This window comes from Crotalus tigris, unplaced genomic scaffold, assembly GCF_016545835.1.
Source record: "Crotalus tigris isolate CLP2741 ecotype Arizona unplaced genomic scaffold, ASM1654583v1 scf7180000017741.1442986301:2390832, whole genome shotgun sequence".
Taxonomy (NCBI): domain Eukaryota; kingdom Metazoa; phylum Chordata; class Lepidosauria; order Squamata; family Viperidae; genus Crotalus; species Crotalus tigris.
In genome coordinates, this window is record NW_024096608.1 from 184,177 (window position 1) to 210,708 (window position 26,532).

Consider the following 26,532-nt stretch of genomic DNA (forward strand, 5'->3'; position numbering starts at 1 on the left):
GTCAACAAGGACCAAAAGAATTGTCCCTGAAAAGGCCCAGTGTAATCCACATGCACCCTAGACCAAGGTGACTGTGTCTCCTCCCATCTATGTACAGGAGCCTGAGGCATTTCAGGGCATGAATGCTGGCACAAGTGGCATCCATGCACTTGGGCCTCTATTTCTCTGTCTAATCCTGGCGACCATAAATGGCTACATGCAAGGACTTTCATCCTGACAATGCCAGGATGACCCTCATGGAGAGAGGCCAAGACTCTAGGTCTCAATGAGGTAGGAATAACTACTCTGCTGCCCCACAACAGGCAACCCTGAAAAGTGGATAACTCATGCTTCTTGAGCCAGAAGCTTTGGAACTCAGTACCTGGACAACTCTCAGGCCATCCAGACAAAACCCAAGAAAGCACACGAGTAAGTGTGAGATGTGTGGCTGATTCAGCAGCCACATCCCTGGCATTGAGGGGAGACTCAGGCAACGCTTGAATGGAGAGAATATTGATGGCAGGGGCAGGGTCAGCCTCTACCAGTTGCAGAGGTAATCTACTTAGGCCATCAGCGTGGCCCATTTCCTTGCCAGGTTTGTGAATCAATGAAAAATCATAAGCTGCCAAAGAAATAGACCATCTCAGCATTCTAGAAGAGATAATATTGGGAGTTTGTTTGTTAGTGGTAAACAACCCCAACAGGGGCTTATGGTCAGTATAGACCGTAAAATGTCTGCCATATAAAAAATCATGGAATTTTTTAATTCCAGCTACAATGGCCAAGGGTTCTCTGTCTATCTGAGCGTAATTTCGCTCAGCAGAGGATAATGTTCTGGAGTAATATGCAACAGGCACCTGAGTCCCATCAGCTCTGAAGTGGCTAACTAAAGCCCCCACCCCATAAGGGGAAGCATCACAAGCGATGCAGACTGGTAGGTTTTCATTGAAATGTGCAAGCACATCATTTGATGTAAGTAAGGCCTTGACCTCATTGAAGCTTTTCTCATGTACCTGGGACCATTGCCAAACTGCCTGCTTGTCTAAAAGCCTATGAAGTGGTTCAGCTACATTAGCCTTGTTAGGTAGGAAAGTGTTCTAAAAATTCAAGAGGCCTAGGAATGCTTGTAACTCAGCTTTAGACTTAGGCCTAGGAGCCTGCTGTATGGCTTTTAATTTAGAATCAGCAGGGTGAATACCCCTGGCATCTATTCTGAATCCCAGGAAATCTGTAGAAGTAACTCCTATCTTGCATTTATCTTTTTTAAGTTTTAGGCCTGTATTTCTGAAACGAAGCAAAACAGCCCTTAATCTCTCAGCTAAATTCTGAGTAGATTCTCCAGCAATAAGGACATCATCAAAATAGGGGCAAACCCCGGGAATACCTCTCAGGGTGTTCTCCATAACACTTTGGAAAATTCCAGGAGCTACATTTACTCCAAATTGTAGTCTTTTGACTTTGAATGCCCCTCTATGGGTCACAATAGTCTGTGCCTCAGCAGCAGCTTCATCAACAGGTAACTGTTGATATGCCTGTGCCAGATCTAACTTTGCAAAAACACACCCTCCTTTGAGGGAAGCCAAAATATGGCTGACTACAGGTACAGGATACGCATGCTGTTGCAATGCCTTGTTTAATGTGCATTTGCAGTCTGCACAGATGTGAATGTCCCCATTAGCCTTAAGAGGCGTAACTATGGGGGTTTCCCATGGACTTGAATCAACAGGTTCTAAAATACCTTATCCGGTTCAGCATCAATTTTCCCCTTAAGACCTAATGGGAGTGACAGTAGGATCAAGTTTCAAAGAAACTGGAGGCCATTTGTAAGATCCTAGCTGTGGACTGAATACATCTGCAAACTCCTTGCAGACCTCTGTTAGGCCTAACATTTGCAAATTGTGTAGCCCTGTAACTTGGATTCCCAAGGCCTCAAACCAATCGGTCCAATAAGACTCGTTTGTTCACCCCCAACTACCAATACATCCAATGGACCTTCAAAATCCTTGTGCTGTACTGTAAGGGTGGCCTTCCCCTTTACACACACCTTGGAATTTTGAAAATCTGTTAAGATTATATTGGATGGCCTAAGTTTGGCCTGGAACCCACTGCTATTACAAATCTTTCTGAAAGTGTGAATAGAAATGATTGAAAGAGCAGACCCAGTGTCCAGTTCCATAACCAATGGAACTCCTTGTAACCTCACCTTAAGTGACAGTTTCTTCTTAAGTGGTTTGTGTGTGCCTGTTCTACAAATACTTCTGCGTGATGCGCAGAAACCCACCCTGTTTTGGCTGGGGACCCTGGTACCTTTCAGACGCAATTCTTCTCGAGGTTGTGCCTTCTTTTTTTTTTATTATTATTGAAAATTTTTATAAATTTTACAAAAAAACAGAAAAAAAAATACAACGATTCAAAAACAAAAAACAACATATACAAAAAACTAAACATAACATCCCCTTCCCCATCCCCCCCCCAAAACACCCCCCCTTCCCCCCCTGAGCTTCCCAGAGCAGAATATAGGCTTAATTAAAAAGGAATTTTAAAAAATTATATATAAAAAAGAAAAAAAAATTAAGACTGAAATATATATATATATATATATATATATATATATATATATATATAAATATTATGAAAAAGCAATATGATATTTTTTTATATCCAATTTAAATTGTATAAATTCTATCCATTTATCCCAAACAGCAAGAAATTTCTCTTGCGTTTGTTCCTTTAAAAAAGCCGAAATCTTTGCCATTTCCGCCAGATAAGACACTTTGAAAAACCATTCCTGCAGTGTAGGCAAGGATTCCTTCTTCCAATATTGTCCTACTAACAGCCTTGCGGCTGTAATCAAATTTAACATCAATATAACCTCCTTTGTATCACAATCAGTAATTATACCCAACAAAAATAACTGCGGAGTAAATTTTACCCTCCTTCTGAAAACTCTCTGAATATTCCACCATATCTTAATCCAAAATGCTTTTATCTCTCTTCACAACCACCAAATATGATAATAGGTGGCATCCAAGCAACCACATCTCCAACATTTAGGCTGTAAGTCCGGGTACATGAAAGACATTTTTTGTGGGTCAAGGTGCCATCTATAAAACATTTTATAAAAATTCTCCCTTAAATTCTGTGCCTGTGTAAATTTGACATTTCTTACCCAAATGGTTTCCCATGTATCCAATGGGACTGGTTCACCAAATATTATATTATAAAAGTGATTTTAAAGTACCATTATGGGCTATATCCTGGCATGCGATAGAGGGAATAAAAAGAGGTGTTAAAATGGACATGGTGTCTTATAGACAGCTACTCAGATGGGATGGACAAAATTGGCAATTAAAATTACGGGAGGAGCTAGCACAAGAAAATATTATTTATTCTTGATTTCAATATAGGCAATTAGCAGATAGATGGAAGGTGGATTGTAAGGTGGGCTTTCTTAGAGAAGATGAAAATCTTATTAAGCAAGTGAAGGATCAAAGACAAGCCCATATTAAGAGAATTTATGGGGTGCTAGTCGAATTGGACTCAGAAACGGAATTAATTAAAGATTGTATGATTAGAGGTTGTGCCTTCTGATGGCCCAGACAAACAGATGCTATGTGGCCTTGCCTTCCACACGCTCTACAGATTGCAGAACGGAACCTGCAGTCGGCCCTCTTGTGGCGACCTCCACACCCGAAGCACTTGGACACAGCTGGAGCCTTTTCTTTGCCTTCTCTCTTCTTCCTTTCTTTGGATGGGTAGAGATGATCCACCTCATCTTCAGGATCTTCCTCCGAGCTCTCTTGGACTCCCTCATGGTGCACAGAGACTGCTTCTGGGTTGTTCCTGATGGGCCTCATGTTCTTGATCGCCCCACCTGCTGCCTCCTCTGCAGTGACCTCTCTCAAGGCATCTTGGAAAGAAATATCTTCTTTTGCAAAGAGTCTCTGTTGCAAATCTCTGTTTCTTAACCCGCATACAAATCGGTCTCTCAGCCTTTCTTCTAAATCTTTAAAATCACAGGGCTTAGCTGCTCTTCTCAAAGCTGCAATGTATTCTTTGGCTGATTCACCAACTCTTTGATCCCTCTGTTCAAATGTGTGCCTCCACGCAATGACAGACAACTTGGGCTGAAAATGTTCCTTCAATAACTTCTTTAAGTCTGTATAAGTGACAGACTCAAGAGGAGCAGGGGCTGCCAAATTTTCTGCAATTTCAAATGCATCTTGACCACAGACACACAGCAAAGTAGTGGCCTTCAAGCCATCTTCTCTAACTTGATTCACTCTAAAGTAATTTTCTACTCTAGCGACATAAGACTCCCATCTTTCTGGGTGAGTAATGCTGTACTGGCAGGCCAGATGCTGAGTTTAACGCCATCTTCCTTTTCTCCAGGACTCCTTGGGTAAGCTTTACAAGTCTTCTTTCTTTATCTTGTAAGCAATCCCATCCTCGTCGCCAGTGTTGAGTCCTCGAGTCAATGGCAAAAGAAGAGCACACATTCTGATAGTTGTAACAGCCTTTATTCTCTTCAGCTCTCTCCGACACACTTCAGAGGCTCGCAGGCCTCTCTGCCTCTAAATAGAATCCCCAGGCAAAAAGGTAACACAGAATGGCACGCTTTCGCGCCTTGCGCGTGCGCACAGGCTGGCGCCACTCAGTCTGGTCCCGGGCAGCTTGAAACAGCCCGGGACCATTGCAACGGCTCAGGACACAACACTTTGCATTTGAATAATCCAACTATATGCCACTCTTCCCAATGCACGACGTACATGTGTGTACGTGAAGTATGTTCCATCTAGGTGGGAGGAGTGTTGTGTCCTGAGCCTGCAAATGCAGGCTCGGGACTTTGCATTGGTCCTGGGCATTCCAAAAGCTGCCCAGGACCAGACAGAGCGGCACAGGCCTTGTGCGCATGCGCAAGGCGCGAAAACACTCTGTTCCTATTGGTTGACACTGTCCGGGCTTCTGGCCATATAAAAAGGCCTGGGTGCCTTTTGCTTTTGCTTGGTTGTTGTAGAAGGAGAATAAAGTGTTTGTTCAGCATTGCCATCTGTCTTCATCATTCGCACGCGAACGAAGTATACAACAGTAAGGATGCTGCCTGGTCTGCTTAAGGGAGCGAGAGTTCCTCCCCATTTGGCTGTAGCTCCCTCTAGACCAGTATTCAGCCAGATACGGTAGAAATGCAGTCTTTTCTTCTTCAATTATTCATTGTGAGGAACAATTGATTGTGCAAAAATGCTGCTAATCCTGGGAGAAGGGAGCAGCACCAGCACTCTGAGGGATAAATACATTTAGGAGCTTGGCCCTTGAATAGCATCCATGAGACAGGTGCAGCACAAAGAGCCCCTGAAGCAAAGGGATCCAGGACAGGCCAGCAGCTGGTCAACAAGGACTCTGTTCTCCCAGAACTTCACAAGGCTGATGTCCAGGTCAGCATTTCAATACAGAAACCTTTGGGGGCTCTCTCTCTCTCTCTCTCTCTCTCTCTCTCTCTCTCTCTCTCTGTGTGTGTGTGTGTGTCGCTTGCACTTCTCCTTCTCAGGCCTAGGCCTTGAAACTTCCACCTCCTCATCTGGAGAGCCATGCCTGGGGCTAAAAAAGACATGTGGTTGTTGGAAGACCACAGGTCTAATTAATGATAACTGGCTGGAAAGAACCGCAGTAATGGAGTTATTTATGCAGTGACCTAGATTTGTTCTCTGAATGTTTTGGGTGAGACAGGACATACATTACTTTCCACAAATAAGCAAACACAAATTCTTTCCCCTAACAGATCAAGAGTTAAACCAAAACACATTTGCATTTTGCTCCAATTAGCTCCTTTGGATTTATTGATCCAGATGCCGAGTCAGAAAATGCAAGGAAACTTTCTGACTGGGAGGGAGGGTGTTTGCTGCTTTTTGTCAGCCCAGCCCAGCCTACCTCTCTTTGGATTCCAGTTGTAGGCTTTCCAAACCCGATAGGCTGGCTCTGGTTTTCTCTGCCCACATGTCCCCCAAATTTTCCTGTGTTTAGGAAGCCTCATGCAGTAGTTGCTTGTCACGCCCAGTCAGGGTGGGCCTTCGACACCCCCCCCCCATGTTGTGAGATGGGTCGAGTGTCTCGAAAGCTTGGACTCAAAGAGTTGTCAGGCCAGGCCCTTCCTGGGGCAATGTGACTTCTTGGCCAAGATTCCACAGGACGCTCCCTGACCCCACGCAAAAGGGAACTGGTGGAATTGTGAACAACACTTCGAAATAAAGGAAGTCCTTGACTCTAGGAGATATCATGGAGCAACTCAGTACCTAGTTGCCTGGAAACACCTCCCTCCCTCACAAAATGAGTGGGTCCATAAACGTCATGTCAGAGCCCCGAAGCTATTGAAGAAGTTTCACACAGAGTATCCTAACAAGCCTAACTAAATTTTATACTTGTGTTTTCTTTCAGGTGGATCTCTCTTATTTTTAAGAGGGGCCGGATGTCAGAATCCAATCATATTTCATCTTTAATTATCAAATATAGAAACTCCCAATTCTGCCTTCTTTGGATTCTGCCATAAGAGGGAGAGAAGGGGGAGAACAAAGGGGCTTTATGGCCCTCACTTCCTTCAGTACACTTCAAAGAGCTGAATGCTGAATGTGTGTTTATTGTAACATCAAAGCGTTAGCACTAGAGAACCTTATCATAACAAAGCAGGATACTTGCCTTTCATGTAGTTACCTGAAGTCTCCATTCAGACGGAAGAAAGAAGAAAGGGGGTGGAATTGTGATACTTGAAACTATCACTGGAAGGGGGGTTGATTGGGTGGGACTACTGGGGAACCCCTTAAAACCTTGAATGGAGAGCTTGAACCCCAAGTCCTGTCTAGCATGCCTGCAACCATTTTCTCTTAATAAAGGATTCCTGTTGGAAGAATTATTCCAAGAGTTCTGTCTTCTTAAGATGCAAAGTGGGGTGGGTCCTTACACCCAGCACCTGTCTGTCCTGGCCCTGGTTGGTTATACCCTCAGCCATGGTGCTGGTTGTCCGTGGGAACTCCTTAACAAAGGTAAAGAAGTGATGGAGTCCAGAGTCCCAGGGAGCAGGGGAAGAGGATTCTTCTTGGCCAGCCCCTGAACTTTCCCTGCCTTTCCTTTGCAGTGAATGCCACAATTCCACAGACAGAATAAAAGTCAGAGTTTGGGATGAAGATGATGATATTAAGTCACGAGTGAAGCAGCATTTTAAAAAAGAATCGGATGACTTTTTGGGACAAACTATCATCGATGTCAGAACTCTGAGTGGGGAAATGGATGTCTGGTACAATCTGGGTAGGTGATTCCTGTCCTGAAAGGAGTCCAGCCCTTTTCTCACAGCCACCCACAACATCTGGGGAGACCCTTTTCCTGAAATTCTAGAGAGCCATGCTATTCCCTGACCCCAGAACCTGGAGCTTGCCTCAGGGCACTTTTCTTTCTTTTCTTTCTGGTCTTTGTGACAGCCAATGTACTGTATCCCTTTTCTTCTTCTTTGCCAGATAAGCGCACTGATAAATCTGCCGTTTCTGGAGCCATTCGGCTGAAACTCAATGTTGAAATCAAAGGGGAAGAGAAGGTCGCTCCGTATCACATGCAGTACACCTGCTTACATGAGGTATGTGGTAGGAATGGCTTTTCCTTCAGCCCATCCTCATGGAGAGCCCTTGCAGTTATATTCCATTGGGGTTTCCCTGAGTCTGAGAAGAGGCAGCTGGTGGAAATGAGTTGGGTCACCCTTCTGTGGGTTATAGCCCCCACCTGATAGGTAAGGGGAGGAAGGAGCATCCCAGCTAGGTATGGAGAAGTGCTGGGGTAGAGTATGGCCGAAGGTGGCACGGCTGAGCCTCACTGCAAGGCCAAGGGGCCAAAGCCCTTGGCCAGCACCCAAGCAAAGTCCAGGGTGAGCAGAGGGCCTCCTGCAGGCATTCTTGCCTGTCCTTTGTCTGGGGTGGCAGTGCTATTGCTGCTATTGAGCAGACATTGCAAGGACGGTTGGAAACTGGAGTGCTTTCCCCCAAGTTCCCAAGATAAGAATCGAGGGCGCCCAGCACACTTCTAGCCCAACAACAAAAGAAAATGAAAACTTAAGTATACTGTAATTCTGTCTCTGATAGTAGCCAGTTGAGATTTCTGGTTGAAATGAAAAATGTGTTTCTTTCAGAGCCTCTTCCACTACTTGACTGAGGTGAAAGCAGGTGGAGCTATTCAGATCCCAGCAGTCAGAGGAGAGGATGCCTGGAAGGTCTACTTTGATGATTCTGCACAAGAGATTGTGGATGAATTTGCTATGCGCTACGGAGTTGAAAACATCTACCAAGCAATGACGCAAGTAGCATCCCATCTTCAATCAGTGGGCTAGTGGATTGCCTCCAGGTCTTTCCAAAGGCTTCTCTTTAGCGAGAGCAACTGACTACTGAAGTCTGCCTTAGGTTCCAACAGGGCTGAGCAAATCTTGGTTTGGAAGTCCCTAGCACAGGAGTGAATAGCCTGCCCAGTCACAGTGGGATTCTGTAGATGTGGAAACGCAGATTTCTCTCTTTCCTCTGATCCTCAGTTGTTTTCTTTAGGCCAAACTGTATCCTCCCTTCAGGATCCCAGATTCTCAATAGTCCAGTGCAGAGGATAACACTATCCAAGCTAGGACATGAGGCAGCATTCAAAGTGTGAAGTGTTGTGTGTGTGTGTGTGTGTGTATATCTCACTGATCGAGTCTGCAAGAGTATGGCAAGCCTTGTCAGCTGCTCACTTTGGCAAGGCCTTGATGCTGTCATCTGGAAAGATCAGGTGGAAGCTTGTGCTGAGAACACCCACTTGACAGGGAGATGTTCAGAGAAGGAAGCAGGCATCTATTCACCCTATCAAGCCTAAAGAAACCTCTCATACAGTTCAAGGGAGACGTCCTGCTCCTTCACATGAATTGGCCCATATTACCTAGCCTGAGCAAGACCTCTCTATCGAGCTCATTTACAGAGCTCTCAGTACTTTAATGGAGTGAGTGTGGCTGCTCACATTTAGAAGCAGACAAGAAGGCAGCACTGAAATTCCAATTCATCATCCTCATCTTCTTCAAGAAGATGAAATGGAAATAGTTGAGGTTTCTTGGTGGGTTCTCAACATGTAGGTATTCATGATGTCCACACACAGCCCAAATTGTCGGAATTTCAGGGAGACCAGCAAGGTAAAGAAGTCTGCCTGCCTCCATTTTGAAAAATGGATTTTGACACACCAAATTATTTTATTTCAATCTTGAAGCCCAGGTTCTGAATGACACCCTTTCAGCTGTCCCCAGGAGAATGATAAAGCTCCTTGTAAAGGCTTTATCATTTTAAATAATTATTCTGGTTATACTAATGAATTTCTTCAATGCAACCAAGCCCCTCCTAATCAGCACTTCCACCAAAGACATTGGCTGACTGCAGAAGGCAGTTTACCCAAAGGGAAGCTTTGTTACAGTTTAGCCTTTGAATGCTGGTGCCGGGCAGCATTTACAGTCTTTGATCCAGAGATGAGAAAGAGACACACATCCTGCCCCCTGCTGTGCTTGTGAATAGATTTCTTTTGGGTGCTCAGTGGCTGAAAGGCAACCTTAGGCAGACCTGCTGCTCTGGGGGGTACGGGCTGAGCCAACCTGGAGCCCAAGATAGGTCTGCAGCCTGCTTGAGGACCATCCTCTGGCAAGGTTCTACTCAGAGAACAAGCAGGTCTTGATCCAAAGCCCTGCAGGGGAGAACTTTCAAAAGCCTGGAGTAAGAACAAAATTGGACAGCTCCAACAGAAAGCTGTGTTTCTGCAGGCCTAAGGTACTTAAGCCCTTTGATCTTATTGCCGAGAGATACCTGGCCCCTCTGGATAGCATCCCCCTCCCTGATTTGTCTTTCAGGCACTTCTCTTGCCTGTCTTCCAAATACATGTGCCCTGGTGTTCCAGCTGTTATGAGTACTTTGCTAGCCAACATCAATGCTTTCTATGCTCACACCACAGCCACCACCAGTGTCTCTGCTTCTGATCGATTTGCTGCCACTAACTTTGGGGTAAGTGTGATTTTCCTCTACTGCTCCTCACAGTCAGTATTCCAGTTTATGAATACAGGAAAGTTTGTTTTTTTCCCCAAGCTCTAACATTAATTAAAAACTTATAGAAAACAGTCATAAGTTTTCATCCATGAGAATAAAACAAATCCATTAAAACACATCCTTTTACTAAGATCAATTCAGTTAACCCTAAAGGATTCAGTCCTGCTTCCTGAAAAAGTTTGTCCTGGTCTGAAGAATGCCCTTCCAGGGCCTTGTAGAAGTGCTACGATGAAGCTGTAATTTTATGTGTTGTCTCTTTGAGGGACAAATGCTTTTCCTTTAGTGTTGTTTATATATTTTAGCAAGCATTTTTCTTTTTGCAATGTGACTTTCTATGCTTTCCACTCCTGCTGAATGTGGCAGAAGCCTGCCTTTCCAGCAAGATGAGGGCAGTGTGAGAAAGACCCCACTTATAATCAGCCAACATTAGGGAAATGTGCGTCTTTGGGGAGCTCAGCAGTCACCAGGTCCTGGTCTGTTCATGTCGCAAGAAGAGCGTCTTTCTCCTTATTCCAGCCTACCTAATGGGTGGTTGTTGAGGGAGGATGAAAGAGGGAATGCTTGCTATCCTGAGACTGATCAATCACATGATCAATCAATAGAATACAGTAAATTAGTTAACAGCTTTGGATCATGGAGAAGCCATTATGGCACTGTTAAACTCAGGGAAATAAACATTGATCATTTTCATAGTTTCTAAGGAAATTTATGCAGTTCCAAAACTGTTAGCCTTGCTCACTGCAATGGGTAAGATGTGTGAATATAATGAGTTTGCAAATATTGATTTTAGATATTTGATCCAAAAGTGTCTTGAGATTTGTGTCTTGAGATCTAACCAGATGGATCTATTGGGAGATGTACAGAAATGGCTTTAATGTCATCTCACTTGAATTGGTTTGATTATTAAGTTGGCTTACCAATGCAAATCAAAAAACATGTTTCATGTCAGATGATGCCTGATTCAGATAAATTAAAATTTATCTCTTGCTAAAAAAAAAAGTTTTAGCATAAGAGCACAGACTTCCTAGAAATCATGACATCATGGCACCTCTGTGAAAATACAACCTCTAGATCTCAGTAGAGTAAGGACAGAAATTAACTCTTGTAGCTGATGCAGAAGCTTCTTGAAGGAATGCTCTTCCTTCTTGGTTGTTCAGCATGTTGATCAAGGCGCAGCCCCTTTTATCTCAGAAACAGTTGGCAGCCCTCCAGATGTTAGTCCCCTGGGAGGCTGGCTTTCATTGCTTCATCCATTGCTTGAGGTGTTCGCTTTCTTTCTGACTGATCACCACAGACCACATGGGAACAGGCTGGTTGAGAATGAGCAAGTGATATCACGGGCATAAGAGAGTAGACCAGTTTCTTCTTTGGCTCAGTTGCTGTCCCTGCTCAGGACTGCCAGGCTGAGCCCTGCTCACATGCTTCTCAAATCTCTGTCCTATAGACCAGGCATGTCAAACCCGCAACGTCATGTGATGTCGCGCAATGTATCCGGCTGGTTTTGCCATTGCCGGCAATGGGGTGGGCGCGGCTTCCACGTGACGAGTCCGGCCCACGGGCCGGCAGTTTGACACCCCTGCTATAGACTATTCCCCTATTGATATCCCCTGATCGGGAATATATTCTCTTGGCTTCTTGCCTTCTCTAGCATTGCAGCAAGGGCATGGTGAGTGCTGAAGAAGCACTTTTTCTCTAAAGGACAACCTTTTAACCAAAGCCTGAAGGCAGCTGCGACTTTAGGAAATACTTACTTCAGCCTAGCCATTGGGTGGGGAAAATATGATACGTCCATCTGAGCTTTCCTGGAGGCCCACTGCTGCTCCCGACCTTGACTATTGACTTGGGATTTTGTTTCTCCAACCACAGTCTTAACCAACTATAGCCAGCAACCTAGTTTCCACAAAAGAGGCTGATATAGCAAGGAAGATGGCGCTTCTCATTGGAATTGGGGCAGGTGTTCACATCTGTTGTTTCCCAGGCTGTTTCTTCCTGGGGATAACAGGATAGAATACACCCTCCAGGGAGCTCCTAGTCAGTGGGCCACCACTATAGCCCTCTCTTCAGCTGCTGCTGACAGCTCCATGTGTTTACCATGCAGAGAGAAAAGTTCATCAAACTCCTGGATCAGTTGCACAATTCCTTGAGGATTGATCTCTCTAAATACAGGGTAGGTATGCTTTCCTTCTTCCAGAGCACATGGGTGTTTCTGCATAGAAGGCTGCAGCCTCTCCCCACTCTCTGGAGAACCAGCCCTTTTGATCGCAGCCCAGCTCAACTCTTAGCTCTTCATTTCCTTCTCTTCAGGGAGAAAGCAGAAAGTTGGTTATGGGGAGGAAGATGATTTGGGGGAACAGTCTGACTCAGCCAAGTCTGGCTGACTCATGTAGGACATATGGGGGCACTGGAAGCTATGCCCCCCCTTTCATGGGAAGGTTGCAGGTTTGGGCTAAAACCTTGATTAGCTGTGCCAGCTGAGAAGGAGGGGAACTGTAATGGGGCACTAGATTGGGATGTCTTGGCTTTTATCCAGAAGTGTGGGGCAGTTATTCTACCCACTGTTGATGGGCAAGGTGGGCTTCTCCCTCTGACTAAAGGGGCTGCCTGCCATACAGGCTTTTATGTTTGTTGGTTCTGCCCACCTACAGGATAATTTTCCTGCCAGCAGTCCTGAGAGGCTTCAGGACCTAAAATCAACTGTCGATCTCCTGACAAGCATTGCATTTTTTCGCCTGAAAGTAAGTTCAACTCCCTTCTAGATGTTTCCATACCAGAATCTAAGTCCACAACATTTCCAGATTTTTTTTATATTGGTCTTAAATTTTGAATAAAGCCAATGGAAGGGAAGGGAACTATCTCCTTGCTGCTGGAGACCTCCCATGTCTGATAAATTGCCAAAACTGTAATTGCTGCAAATAGTGGAGAAGCCTGTAAGTCAGTTCTGTGTCTCCCTGTCTAGGTTCTAGAGCTGCCGAGTCCCCCTCGAGCCAGCACTGTTGTGAAAGACTGTGTCCGGGCCTGTTTGGATTCCACGTACAGATATATTTTTGATAACTGCCATGACCTCTATGCTCAGTTAATAGACCAGGTGAGTGCCTTTTCCTCACTTTTTCTGCTCAAGAGGCGTCAGGTGTGCTTAGAGGGAGGTTGGGTCCTGTCCTACCTTTATAGCAGCTTTAAAGACCACAAAAAATGGGAAATTGGCAACTAAATTATCCATACTGGAAGACCAAGGAGTGGGGCAGTATTAAATTTCTCCTAAGGTCCTGGTTAGTCTATTGAACTCTAATGGTCTTGGTGATTCTTTGGTTGGGCTGTTTACCATTAGATTGTTTGGCAGCTCTCAGACTGGCACTCTGACAAATTGGCCAGCAATAAACAAAATCTACATGCAAGGGAAATGTAACAAGCACAAAGTCCAGCTGGGCAACTTCCTCACCTAAGACAAGAACTCTGCCTCAAGAGGAAGTTTCTGAGCAGACAAGTACTTATGCAGAGATTCTTCTGAGGCGTCAAGAGATGGTGGAGGAGGAGGAGTTGCCAAGAATAGCAATCCTGGAAAGTCTTTTCTGCAGCGCTGCTTAGCATTGGAAATGAAAAACTCAGATGCAGCATTTTCCCCATTTTGGCTAACAGGGTAAGAAGCAAGATATTTCTCGGGAGGAACAAGGTCCAACAATTAAGAATCTGGATTTCTGGACCCAGCTCATTACCCTCATGATCACCATCATTGATGAAGACGGAGCTACCTACACTCCTGTCCTGAACCAGTAAGGCGAGAAAGGCCAACATTCTTGAGCTAAGATCCCTTACCTCCCTTCCCACTTGCCTCTGACTTCATATTACAAGCTGAGGCTTTTCTGCAACTTACTCCAGTGTATTGGGAGTCCCTTAGAATACCCACCCTTGCATCCTCTCAAGGGGAGGAATGCATCAGTTCCCTCAGCAACAGTTGTGTTCCTTTCTTCATGGTTGCCAAAGGGGCCTTGGAGTCACTTTTTGGGCACCTCTCCTTTGGCCCTGCAAAACATCCCTGGTTCCTCCTCTCTGCCCAAGTTGACTTAAGACCCCAGACTTTCAAGTTGGGAAGCATCAAGGAGCCAGAAAGGGTTGCTCTATTGCTGGAAGAGCTGATTGCGCCTGCTTGGTTTCTTGCAGGTTCCCTCAGGAACTGAACATGGGCAAAGTCAGCGCAGAAGTCATGTGGATCCTCTTTGCACAGGATATGAAATTTGCTCTGGAAGGTAAGGGGAGCAGAGGTGGTCAGGCAGGTTGCAATTTCAGGGTGTGCTTGTTGGGGCAGGAGGAGGGACAATTCCACTCAGCCCCAATCACTTCCCTTTTTGGGAAGAGTCTTTGAAGATGCTTGGCTTCCCCTCCAAAAACAATCTTTGTAATAGGAGGTGGAAGGGGATGATAGGGAACCAGACAATGTGGTCAGTATTAGGTTTCAGATGAAGCAAAATGCCCGCCTAAGGAAATGTATCTTCCATGCCTGGCAATAGGTCTGGTTAAGAGAAGAGAGGTTGACTGTAACTTGGGGCTTCCAAAAACCTCATAGAACTTGGATTCAAGTTGTTTGCCATACTTGACAAGAATTTTGGTCACCAGAGAGGTGAAGGGCAGCTTGGTCACAGTCTACTCAAAAGGAGGATGGATTGAGCACTTCTGAAAGCAAAATGTAGAATCCTATTTCATCATGTGCAGCTCCTGCCGAGCCTGTGGATTACAGTTGGGGAAGAGGAATATCGCAGAATATTCTGTTGTCTTGGGTAGTGGCTCGCTTACTCAGGCTATTAAATTAAGCAGCTGTCAGTTGTGAAAGTCCAGTATGATTTATTTTTTTGGAGCCAAAATGTGTGCCAGGAGACCATAATCTTATTTATGGCTGCAGCTTTATTCGATCTTTGTATTGTCTTGTGTCCATTACAGAGCATGAAAAGCATAGGTTATGCAAGAGCACAGACTATATGAATTTACACTTCAAAGTGAAATGGTTTTATAATGAATATGTGCAAGAGCTCCCTTCATTCAGAGACACGGTGCCTGAATACTCTCTGTAAGTGAGGTTGGGATGGAGGTTGCATGGGGAAAGGGAGGGCTGGACTGAGCTTTCATTTGAAAATTGAATGCAGACTACTTTCAATCTTTGTCCAGCTTAGTCTTCAAACTGGAACCCCTTAAAGCTGGGATGCGTTTAGAACTCAAAGAAGGCCAACCCCTTCCTTGATTCCTCATTTCCCACAAAGATGCCAGGGAGAAATGATAGCTCATTTTTCCATCATTGCAATGAACAGAAGGTAGTTTGAAAAGATTCTACAGGGGAAGAGGGCAGCAGACCAGGTGATCAAGCCAGCCCTCATTGTTGCAGGAGGCAGAAAGCAGGTTCCCAGCCTTCACTTGTGCATGGCATTTCCTTTTTCAGACCATTTCCCCCAAAAATGTAAGGTGCAGTTTCTTTCTGTGACCATTTACAGAACAATTGAAAGGGCCACTAAACTAACCTGATTTCTGCTCCCATTTGCAAAAGACAGTTCTCTTTATCTATGTGCCATCATGGTGGAAAGGGGCAAGATTTTATGTCTAAGAGAAGACACATCCATTTACACCAGCAATGGATTTACACCAATCCATTTTACTCTGAGTGTACAGTCCTAATATGAATTTAATGGAATCTGGTTTTAAGAGAAAAGACTACCTGGAAAACTCACCCACACGTGTGTGTCCACTCCTAGGTGGTTTGAGCCATTTGTCATGCAGTGGCTAGATGAAAATGAGGATGTCTCCATGGAATTCCTCCACGGCGCATTGGGAAGGGACAAGAAAGATGGGGTGAGCAGCATCAAGAAGTGAAGGCCAAAACCCTCATCACCCTAACCCCTGCTAGATGTTGCCGGCCCTTTTCCCATAAAAAGACAGCAGAGAGTTAGAACGAACAGGAGCTGTGGCCACATCCCAACAAAGGGAAGGGAGCTGCTGTTATATCATTAAATGTCCCCGAACAGGAGTATCCATTGGGTGGCACTGCATTGTAGCCTCTCTAAGCGATAGACTTGGGTTACTTCCAGGGCCCTCTTTCTTCAAATCCAGTCCTGGAAGACTACTATTCTGAAGCGACAGCACATCATAGAATAGAATAGAAGAGAAGAGAAGAGAATAGAATAGAATAGAATAGAATAGAATAGAATAGAATAGAATAGAATAGAATAGAATAGAATAGAATAGAATAGAATAGAATAGAATCCGGAAGGGACTTTTGAGGTCTTCTAGTCCAGTCCCCCGCTCAAGCAGGAGAAGAGGTAGCTCCTCACGCCAGGCTTCTGCACAGCATGTGTTGTTTCTTGTTGTCCCTGCAGTTCCAGCCCACCTCAGATCACGCACTCTTCTCTTGCTCAGTGGTGGATATCTTCACACAGCTCAATCAGAGCTTTGAGATCATAAAGAAGCTGGAATGTCCTAATCCTGCAGCACTTTCTCATCTTATGAGAAAATTTGCAAAGGTGGGTGCTCTTGTGTTGCATTGATGCCTTTGTAGTGGAGCCTGAGCTGCATGTGAGAGCAGATCACCACAGAATAAAATGGATGTCCTGCCTTGAGACTTTTTTGCTTTTTGTCCCATCAAAGAGTACCTCATCTTTCTCTGTGGCATATCAAAATAAATCTGAGGGCAAAAAGGATGTTCTCTAAGCTAGTTGTGATCTGTCTAGAAAACTAGGAATCCATAGGTTACATAAGAAATTCTTGGAGACTTCAAGAGAAGAAGTCAAAGATACCAGCTTGACAGAACTCCCATTGAGATTCAGCAGCAAGGTAATCTCTTTGGATCCATCTAGGCCCAGAAAGACATGGGTTTTTAATGTGGTTTCCATTGAAGCCAGGTTGTTCCATTGGAAGAAAAATAAGATAACCCAGAATACGAGAGCAAACAGGATTAGGAATCCAGAGTCCTCCTGAAACCAACTTTCCTGCTCTGTGCCCCACTGCCCAATTCACATGAGGAGGTGGCCTTTGAACTGGGAGGCATTTTAGGGTTCTTATTAAGCCATATGCCATTTTTAATATCTCTTTTCTTTCTGAAGCCACCAGCCCCATAATAGGTTTGTCTGGGCAGCTTAGAGAACCAAATGAGATAAAAGCAATAAGAGTTTAAATGTAACAAAGATAAAACAACATGAAATGTAACATTACCACTCAGAAGAAAAAACAAATGCAAACATATGAATTTTAAAAGGAGAGGTCAAGATGAGAAGTTATAAAAAGGTCTAAATGAACAGAAGCATCTTCACCTGACAACTGGAGAGATGCCAGGCCAGCTTTTCAGAGAAGCTACCAGGAATGGCCTGTTTCCATTTATTGGATTGAAGCACTCCCTTGTCTCTCTAGGGTGGGGCTGTTGTGATGCACCTTTTTTCCACCAACTCTTCCCCCACCCCTATTCAGTTTTAGTAAATGACTTCCTTGGGCTTCAGCAGTTTTAGCTAGAAGAGATATACTTTTAGAGATCTTCTTGTACCCTTCTTTATAAATCATTTTCCAGCAACTGCTCTTTAGGATACATTAAGCTCTAAAAATGTCAACATAACTGCCATCTCTATAGGAAGGCCTGTCTCAGAGCTTCTGACATGAAGAAGGATGCAATGATCTCAGCGCTCTTCTGAGGGTGGTCTTAGCTTTGTTTCCTCTGACTCCCAGAATAGCCCAGATGGTGTCATCTTTTCGAATAGTAGCTGTTCCACAGTAACTTGTTTCTTTTGTTCTAGATAATCCACAAAGTGCTTACTCAATATGCTGCAATTATAACAAAGGATTTCAGTTCTTACTGTGATAAGGAAAATGTGGTGAGCAAAGTTTAATTGCTATTTTTTCAACTTTAATACTGTGTTTTGTAACCATTGCATGATCAATAGGGAATCAAAGAGCACAAGGGGAAAGAGGAGGAGGTAAATTCTTCCACTCTCCTTTGTTGCATAATGATCCTATCAGCTTGTGCTCTGCAATCACTTCCTTGGTATTTTGAGATCTCTTTTGTTTCACTGATCAGTTAGCCTAAAAGGCAGTTTTGCAGGCTAAGGGAGCAACCAGGGACCCTTCACAACAGCCAGCCTAAGCCAGACCCAGCCTTGCTATGGCAATGATTATCAGAGCTAGCCATGCCATGGCAATGCCATCTCCTTCCTTTCCAGAGCCTTTGGCAACTGGCTAACCAAAGATATTGTCCAGGCACCATGCATCTTGAGGCTGCTGATCAGCTGATGAGGGGTTTACAACTCCTTGGAATGGGAATCCTTTTTCCCCAAAATAAAAGCTAGCCCATCTGTTGAGGACACCTCTTCCCAAACCTTAGTGGAAACATGACCAAGCAATTTGAGCTCGGAGAAGCCAACTGATATTAATCTGAGGCCAATTGTAGGAGAGGGGGGGGGTGTTGCCAGAAAAACAAGGTCCAGTTGATGTGAAGGAGGCCCAAGAACCCAGTATTTGCTAAGGACTGACATGTCAGTCAAAGAATTAATGATTGGTACGGTTCATCCTCCAGCCATGTTTCATGAAGTCTTGATTCTTCCTGTCTAAAAGGTAGGAGGATTGTCTTGGCCTGATGTTTATGGCAGTCATCTAATTTTAGGACTGGGTACTTGGCCAAGAGCTGCACATTCTCACTCTCTCTCCAACATAGCAATTTGTCACATCAGCAGACACAGCTGTCTGGTGGGTGGAGAGCCAGATGATCTTCTCCATCGGTCAGTCTTCTGATTCTTAGGAATCCATGACATTCAACACTATGGTGGGTCCAGAGAAAGGCTGGGGTGTTTTTCAGTACACAAAGTTGTTTTCCTACAGTGGACAGAAGGCATCAAGGTAGTTGCCATGAGCAGAATAATCCCTAGAAAAGTAAAGAACATCCCCTCTTCTCAGGTGCAATACTGGTTTTGCCATGGTGATGGAGAACCTTCCTTTGGTCATCTTCCACTCTGCCTTTCCTCTTGAATTTCCTTCTTCTCTTCAATCCTACCCCTGGAAGGAAGAGGCAAGGGCAAGGGGAACTGGCTTTCAGGATACCTGCCATCCAATGAAGAAAAATAGCCATAATGATATGTTTAGAGCTCTGCTTAGCTCACAGTCCAAGAGGCAGGCTCAGTGGCATGGAAGAAGAGAATCAGAATTGTGTACCTGGTGGTGGAAATTGCCAGTGAGAGAGAAATGGCACCGAAGTCAAGCTGATCACTTGGGTGGGAAAGGGAGGGCTTTGCTGCTGAGAATGGGTTGGCCAAATAATGTGAGAACAGAGGAGCCCTTTGCTCAGTGTGCCTGCCACCATGCACCTCTTCTTTCCAGCGCCTCATTTAGTCAGGTGGTTTACAAATCTCGAGGTGGTCTTTGAGGACTACTCAACCAGCCTTTTTGCTCCTTTCACCACACTTTGTGCTCTCTTGCCCAGTCAGTTCTCTCCCAGCAGCTAAGACAACTTTCGTCCTTGTGGTCTCCAGCCCTGTATCTTGATGAACAACATTCAGCAACTGCGAGTACAGCTTGAGAAGATGTTTGAAGCCATGGGTGGGAAAGAGGTGAGTGTCGGCTGCCACCTTCAACTGAACACTGAACTCTTCCCAAGCATTGGGTGACTAAGAAGAGAAAGGAGGGCAGCATCTGCCATAGAAAGGGCCTTGGAAGTGGCCAATGACTGGCAGATGTTGAATAGGCCTGTCTCTAAGTCTTCTTGGCTTCCACAGCCATGGATCTGTAGACATGGGGTAGAGCAACCGCATTTGCTGTGATGAAGCCAGGGGCTTCTCTTCCTCCAACAGGCTGGGAGCCCGTCAGCTTATTTAATCTTGGTTCAACAATAGGAGGCCACAGGCAAGTCTTCCCCATTTATTCCTTCTGTAAAGATGTCAGATCTAGCTTTTTTGAAATGGGGACTAGGTAGTTTGAGTGGTTCCCCCCACATTGCTAGTGTTTCTATTTGGAGGAGGGCAAAATGGCACTATTTTTGCCTTTTCAAATCCCCCAAATGCAGAGAAGGACAGATCTAGAGTCATTGGCCCCTTCCCAATGCAATGATGACCTAAGAGCTCCCTGCCATCCCAGGCCCAAAGAACTGGTCCTCTTTCCTGGCCAAAAGCTGAGAGAAAGAGACGATGCCAGCCCAGCCTTGCACCCCATTCCCTGATTCTTCTTCTGCTGTGCCCTGTCGTGGGCAAGCAGGGGAGAGCCACCCAGTAAGCAAGTTCAGCCACCTGTCTAGGTTATCCTCCTCTGGGCACCTTGCATGGAATTGATTTGTTCCCAGTCCTGCCAATCATAGCTCGGGGCGGGAGAGTGGAGGTGCCTATGTTTGTCTGTAATGTGTCATCCTGTCTTTGTCTACTGCCTTTAATTTGCCATCGAGAAGAAGCAAGAAGGCAAACACTTTTCCTACAAGGTTTGTGATGTTGTCACGTGTCCTGTTTCCAGCCATTTGTTTGGGTGCAGAAGACTTGCGTGGGTGAGGTCTGTGGGTCTGTGTGTGAAAGGGGTGCCTGCAGAGATGTGCATTCATCAGAAAGATCCTCCTGGCTGCCCAATCTGTGCGCTTATTTTTCTGTGGGCAGAAAATGGGTCTCTGGGTGCAGAGAATGAGGCGGCTGGCTTTCAAAATGATCTGGTAGATCTGAAGCTCTCAGACTTCAATTGATTGACTCCTTCTAGAACTGATCAGGAAGGAGGAAAAAGCCAGCTTCAGATGGTGCAGATTAAGGCCCACGATGAGGGTGGGGTAAACGGCAGCAGCTATATATGTGCACAGGCTCCCTCGCTCTCCCTTCCACACAAACGCACACCAAGTGGCCCCCAGCGTTGTTTGCAACATTTCCAGGAGGGGGCTACATTTGACCTTCTCCCCTCTACTGTGTCCAGGTGAGAGATGATCAGTTCCCCAATCTCTACCAGCCTCACTAAAGGACTGCAGAACACAGCAACCCCCTTCTCTCTCCACTCAGCCTTAAGAGACAGAGGAGGGGCCCTCAGACCCCCAGCAGAAGCTCCCTGGGAGAGCCTGGGGCACAGAGCCCAGGGCAAGAAGCTGGTCTCCTGCAGCCATGGATGGGAGGATGGAGTTGCCCGAGAGCTGGCTGGGCCACATCCATTCTGGAGTTTAGGGGGGGCTGCGAGAAACTTGTCAAGGGATTAAAGGGCCTCCACCATTTCAGTCTGATGGATTCAGTTCCTCGTGCTCCCCCCACCTCACCACATGTAGCTCTAGGCAGTATCCTCCAGTGTCCCTTGGCACACAAACAGGCACACACCTGAAGGGAACACCAGGACAAAACTGGGAATTCTCCAAGAAGCTGTTGACATCCCCGTCCCCCAACTGCTGTTTATCAGTGAATTTGGTGAGGCAGAGGGTGAGGTTCCTGAGCCCATCTCCCAACACTCCGCACAATCTCCATGACAGTTTCAGGAGGTTTGCATGGTGTCCCCTCCCCTTCCTGAGGGCACTCTGCGCTTGCTGAGAACTGCTACCTCCGGTGTGCCCGAGAGATGGGTAGGAGGCAGGTGGCACCAAGTGTGCCTGAGGCATACCAGATGCTGCCAAGCTCTGTTGGGGACAAAGCCGGCACAGTCACACCCTTCCTGGGCTGTCACCAACAGCTTCTTCTTCGCAGCCCTTCCTCGAGAACTGGCATGGCCTCCAAGGGCTCCTTGCACATGTTTCATTGCCGGGTGCTTGGCTTCTCTCCACTGTTAATGCAAAACAGCGTGGAAACTCCCTCTTGAGATCCAACTAGCTCCAAACGGGGTGGAGGGGGAGATATGGGCTGCTCTGTGGAGCCCTTGGGTGTGGGATCCCTGACTCAACTGAGAGGTGACTCCTCCGGACCTTGGATGGGTTCACTTCACCTTCCAGGTGGCCCCACAGAAGGCAGAAAAGGGGAAGGCGGCCCCTGTTAGTGTCTTGAGAAGGTGCTACCTGCAGCATTGGGATATTCCCCTTTCGGCCCAGGATGTGCTGGATTCCACGTTCGTTTTCCATTAATGCCATCTAATGGATGGGTATTTTTCTCTCTTTCACTGCTGATTATGCTGGAGAATAGACCAAAGGGCGGGGAGGAAGAGTGGCTAATCTCGCCCCTGTCTTCTTTTCAGCTGGACCCCGAGGCCAGTGAGATCTTGAAAGAGCTGCAGACCAAGCTCAGCAGCGTCCTAGATGAGCTTGGTCTGACTTACAGTGCCAGGTAAGGACATGCTCCTCTCTATGGGCCTCTCCTCCTCCTCCTCCTCTAGATCCACAGCCACGTCACCTGTTCCTTGAGCCCAGAAAAGTCCTGCAGAAAGGAGAAAGGGCAGCCCAGGGCCTCGGTTGGAGAACCCGTGTGCCTCTAAGGGGCGATGTGGTTAGGATCAAGGCTTCTCTAAGACAAATGGAGCTTGGAGTGCTTGACAATAGCTCCTGTTTGGTGGTGGCTGTACAATAAGCTTCAGTCTGGATAAATTTTAGATGATTTTTGCATTCTGTGATTCTGGCTTTGTTATGCGTTTATGTGCTATTGTTTCCAATTTTAGTAACTTGACTGATAAGGGATTTTCCTAACAGTCAGATTACCAATATATTCCATTTAACAATAATATATACACAACTGTTTTTTTGGCAACCATGGGAAGAGAAGGGGGGATGAAACAGGGACCTGGAGGCGGCAGTAGAAGTAGTAGGAAGGGGTGGAAAAGAAGGTGTGTCTGTTCCGTAAAGGGCTTTCAGTCCAAGTGGCCCTAGGAAGCCCAGACCCAAGGCAGCTTCTCTCCTCCCCCATCCCTGGCCGATCCCATGAGATCATCTGGCTCACTTGGTGAAGCCAAAGCTGTGGAAGGGGAGGAGGGCAGCAGCAAGAGCCCCAGCAGGACAGAGATGGTGGTCAGCAGCAGCAGGAGGCATCTGGATCCCCTCCCCTCTCCTCTCCTAGTTTCCAGCTTCTCATTGAGGAGTGTGTGACCCAAATGAGCTTGGAGTTAAATCGGATGCGAGGAGATGGAGCAGCCAGCAGCCACAGCGCCGTGCAGGCTGAGATTGTGCTACGCCCCTTGATGGATTTCCTCGACAAAACGTAAGCACAGGAGGCGGGTGCCAATGAACTGGCACACGTTTGACAGATGGTGCTACAGCCGGGGTGAATGGGGGGAAGGGTGGGCACCATGCTAAGCAGGAAGCCTCTGCCCAGCATCCTCCTAATGCTCATGCCTTCTAGATGAGACCTTCCTGCTCTTCCAACCCTCTCTTCATTGCTCCCTCCCCCCAACCTCTGGCTTAGTTTCAGTGACAGCTCCTCCTGGCTGTTCCTGCTCCCCTGGCCTGCTCCTGGGGCAGAAGGAGACCCAGGCTCTCCTGCTGGAAACAATGGCCCTCCCTCCCTGGGCAGAGGGTTGGACCCGAGTCTCCCTCCTGCACAGTCCTTGGGGAGGGGGCTGGGGAAGCATCTGGGCTTTCCTGAGAAGGCCTCATCGAGTGTGCTGCATCCAGGTGTGCTGCTCACCTGCTGGCAGATGCCGCTGGCTGACATGGGTAAAATAGGCATTGCATCACAAGACCAGAAACGGTTTATTTTTTGCAGCTTAAGTACCTCAGCAAAAATCTGTGAGAAGACTGTTCTGAAGCGGCTTTTGAAAGAGCTCTGGAAGTTGGTCTTGAACAAAATAGAAAGGCAGATTGTGCTCCCACCCCTGGCAGACCAAACTGTGAGTCTCCAAGCCACCCCAATCCATGGGCAGCTCCTCCTGCATTCAGCTGTAAAAATGTGGCTTACCCACCCTGACAAGGGAGATGTTCAGGTATTTAGCCCCTCACTCATTTGAAGGGCAGATGTTCCAAAGATGAAGCTCCTTTTGCAAGAAGGAATGGTGGACACTCTTCTGGAGCACTCAGCTGGCGGCCTTCAGGTGCCCTCTTTGTGTTGCATCCTTCCCTCAAGCACAGAGCCTGAGGGTCCCGAGACTCCACTGGGCCTCCCCTGCCCCATGCCTGGAGATGAGGATGGCTTGGGAATTGTGCCTCACCTTCCCCCCTTTGGCTTCTCCTCAGGGCCCTCCAATGATTCTCAGTGCAGCCAGAGATTTCAGCCAGCTGTCGAAGCTGAAGGTAAGCCGGCCTGGGAGGGAAGAGAGGGGCAGAAGATGCCTGTGCTTGCTATTGCCTTTCAGAGAGGGGCAAGAGCCAGGCTGACCAGAGGTCTCTGAGAACCCCAAGACACGGTGGGAGACAATGGCCTTCTTTGGCCAATAACTGTAATTCGGGGATAGCACCTGAACCTGGAGGCTGATGGCCCTGGCGCAACTTCTCCTCCATCTTAGCCTGGGGAGGTTTTTCTTAGAGACTCCAGACTCTGCAGTGAGGATGATGTTCTCTCCAGAGAAGCCTTTGCTGAAAGAGGGAAGTGGCCACCTTGTTGGAGTATTCCCATGGCAAGAAGGCTTGTTGCATACGTGAGGTAGAGGGTATGGTCGTTGCAGGAAGATGTCTCACATGCAAATTGCTGTTGTTTTTCCCAGGATCACGTCATCCGAGAAGAAGCAAAAAGCCTGACCCTGAGGCAGTGTGCAATAATGGAAGCAGTTCTGGCCACCATCAAGGTAGAGTGGCAGCAGGGTATGCCCAGTGGGTTGGGGTTAGGGACAGGAACAGCAGTGAGGAGGGGAGGAAACGAGTCTGTCTCTCCATCTGTCCAGCCTCCAGCCTCTGACACTCTCAAGCACCAGCGCAGCAGGCTGCCCTCCCTTGGACCTGGAAAATGGGTTGACTTGGATTTGAAAAGGCAAAAATAATTAACCATTTAAAAATGCCATACATTAATTAGATTTCTCTTTTAGTAGCAAGAGGAGACTAAACTTGGTCAATTTAAATATACATCAGCCCCAGCTGGAGGCAAGAGTATCAGGACAATTGAGAAGCCTGGCAGGATAAAAAAGAGTTTTCTTTCCTCATACTGTGGTTAAGAGGGAAAGAGATGAGGTCTTCATTGGGGGAGAATCTCTTTTATGTTACCCAGTTTTTCCCAAGACTCATTTTAAAAGCTGTTCTAACTCTTCATTTTGCATTATGAAATTCATTAAGTTGAAGAACATAGAATTGCCATGTATGTTTGAAGATGTAGTAGAAATAGCAGTGAGACGGGTAGGGAAAAATTCAGTGCTTGTTCTTTTCTTTAGCAGAGAAACACAACAAATTGACGGCAAATTTCAGAGGGCTACAAGCCAGCTTGCATAACCACTCTGGTTTGCATGACAGCTTTTCTTGGTCGTGGCCTTCCGCGTTTATGCTTTTCATTGCGTACTTGAGGGTGCCGTCAAATGTGTTTTGTGGCCTTGATGGGTCCATTTTTGACAGGGCTCAGTCAAGCACAGAGGGACCCAGTTTGCAGGCCTTGTGCCCTAGATCGGGCGGGGAGGCAGAGAGGGGATGGGAATTGGGCTAGTATGTGGAGTAAAAAGCTACATCCAGCCAGTTCTAGGGTTGCAGGAAGTTGTGTTTAATGCTAAACAGGTGGGGATTGCTTGTAGCTGAACCATCGTTCCCTGGTCAGCTGTTTCATACAAAGAGGGATGCTTTAATGGAGAGTTAAGCCTCCCTCAGATAGAATCTTACAAAAATAGGTTTTTCCATCTTTTTCACATTTCTCAGTTTGACCAGAGCATCTGTGAGGGTGTTTCCCCCAGACAGTACCTGGCTGAGTCAGTCATGTCAGCCAGGTGCTTCTGGCTGTGGGCATCTGTCATCTTCCAAAGTAACCTTTCGGTTTAACTCTCGGTTAAGGTGACCGGCTTCCTATGAGGGCAACTGGCTTCCTATGCCTAGTGCTTATGCCTCTGGCACCTGAGCTGCTCAAATCATCTTGGAGGACCAGAGAGTAGGTGGATGAATTCTCATCTCTTTGCCTTTTTTTAGCAATATTTTCATGCTGGAGGCAACGGGCTGAAAAAGAGCTTCCTGGAGAAAAGTCCAAACTTGCAGTCTCTCAAGTATGCCCTGAATTTGTACACACAGACCACAGATGTTCTGGTCAAGAAATTCATCAACAGCCAGATTTCTCAAAGTGAGTGAGTTGGTGACTGCATAAGCAGTCTGATCTGTCTCTTCCAATCCAACAGGAGGGATCAGGGATGCTGTGGTAAAGTTTTCTGTTGCTCTATGGCCAAATTGCTTATGCTTTCCCTAGTTGGTCAAACAGATTATTGCAACATTAGCAGGTTAGATGCAAAGCTCTCATCGTTGTGGGTGCTCGGTTGTGGTTTTATTTGTGAATGCATTTTCCCCAGGACCCATTTGCCCCCACTAGAGCTGCCACGGGACTCTCTGTTTTCCACTTGCATTAAGCTGATATTCCGATGTGGGAGAATACTGGTAGTCCTTCATTACAACTACAAAATGGTACCCAAAATTTCCGTTGCTAAACAAGCCAGTTGCTAAGTGAGTTATGCCCCATTTTATGACCTCTTTTATTAGTTGTTAAGCAAATCACTG

General features: G+C 46.3%; 1 protein-coding gene across 10 annotated transcripts in view; it reads left to right on the forward strand.

Moving 5' to 3' along the window:
• The window catches only part of UNC13C (unc-13 homolog C), an 88,987-nt gene that overhangs the window by 58,670 nt on the left and 3,785 nt on the right, over window positions 1-26,532 (forward strand). For 4 of the 10 annotated variants that reach the window (XM_039339909.1, XM_039339910.1, XM_039339917.1 and 1 more), the window contains 21 exons: window positions 7,103-7,272; window positions 7,479-7,594; window positions 8,141-8,304; window positions 9,860-10,010; window positions 12,151-12,219; window positions 12,698-12,787; window positions 13,009-13,137; window positions 13,686-13,819; window positions 14,208-14,293; window positions 14,982-15,108; window positions 15,785-15,881; window positions 16,406-16,549; window positions 17,810-17,887; window positions 19,535-19,612; window positions 20,440-20,469; window positions 22,173-22,261; window positions 22,985-23,125; window positions 23,630-23,753; window positions 24,097-24,153; window positions 24,564-24,644; window positions 25,957-26,104. In XM_039339909.1, the coding sequence (XP_039195843.1) occupies window positions 7,103-7,272; window positions 7,479-7,594; window positions 8,141-8,304; window positions 9,860-10,010; window positions 12,151-12,219; window positions 12,698-12,787; window positions 13,009-13,137; window positions 13,686-13,819; window positions 14,208-14,293; window positions 14,982-15,108; window positions 15,785-15,881; window positions 16,406-16,549; window positions 17,810-17,887; window positions 19,535-19,612; window positions 20,440-20,469; window positions 22,173-22,261; window positions 22,985-23,125; window positions 23,630-23,753; window positions 24,097-24,153; window positions 24,564-24,644; window positions 25,957-26,104 (2,303 nt within the window). Of the gene's footprint in view, window positions 1-7,102; window positions 7,273-7,478; window positions 7,595-8,140; window positions 8,305-9,859; window positions 10,011-12,150; window positions 12,220-12,697; window positions 12,788-13,008; window positions 13,138-13,685; window positions 13,820-14,207; window positions 14,294-14,981; window positions 15,109-15,784; window positions 15,882-16,405; window positions 16,550-17,809; window positions 17,888-19,485; window positions 20,581-22,172; window positions 22,262-22,984; window positions 23,126-23,629; window positions 23,754-24,096; window positions 24,154-24,563; window positions 24,645-25,956; window positions 26,105-26,532 lie in introns of those variants that run through there. The other 6 variants (XM_039339913.1, XM_039339911.1, XM_039339912.1 and 3 more) reach the window with 5 other exon arrangements.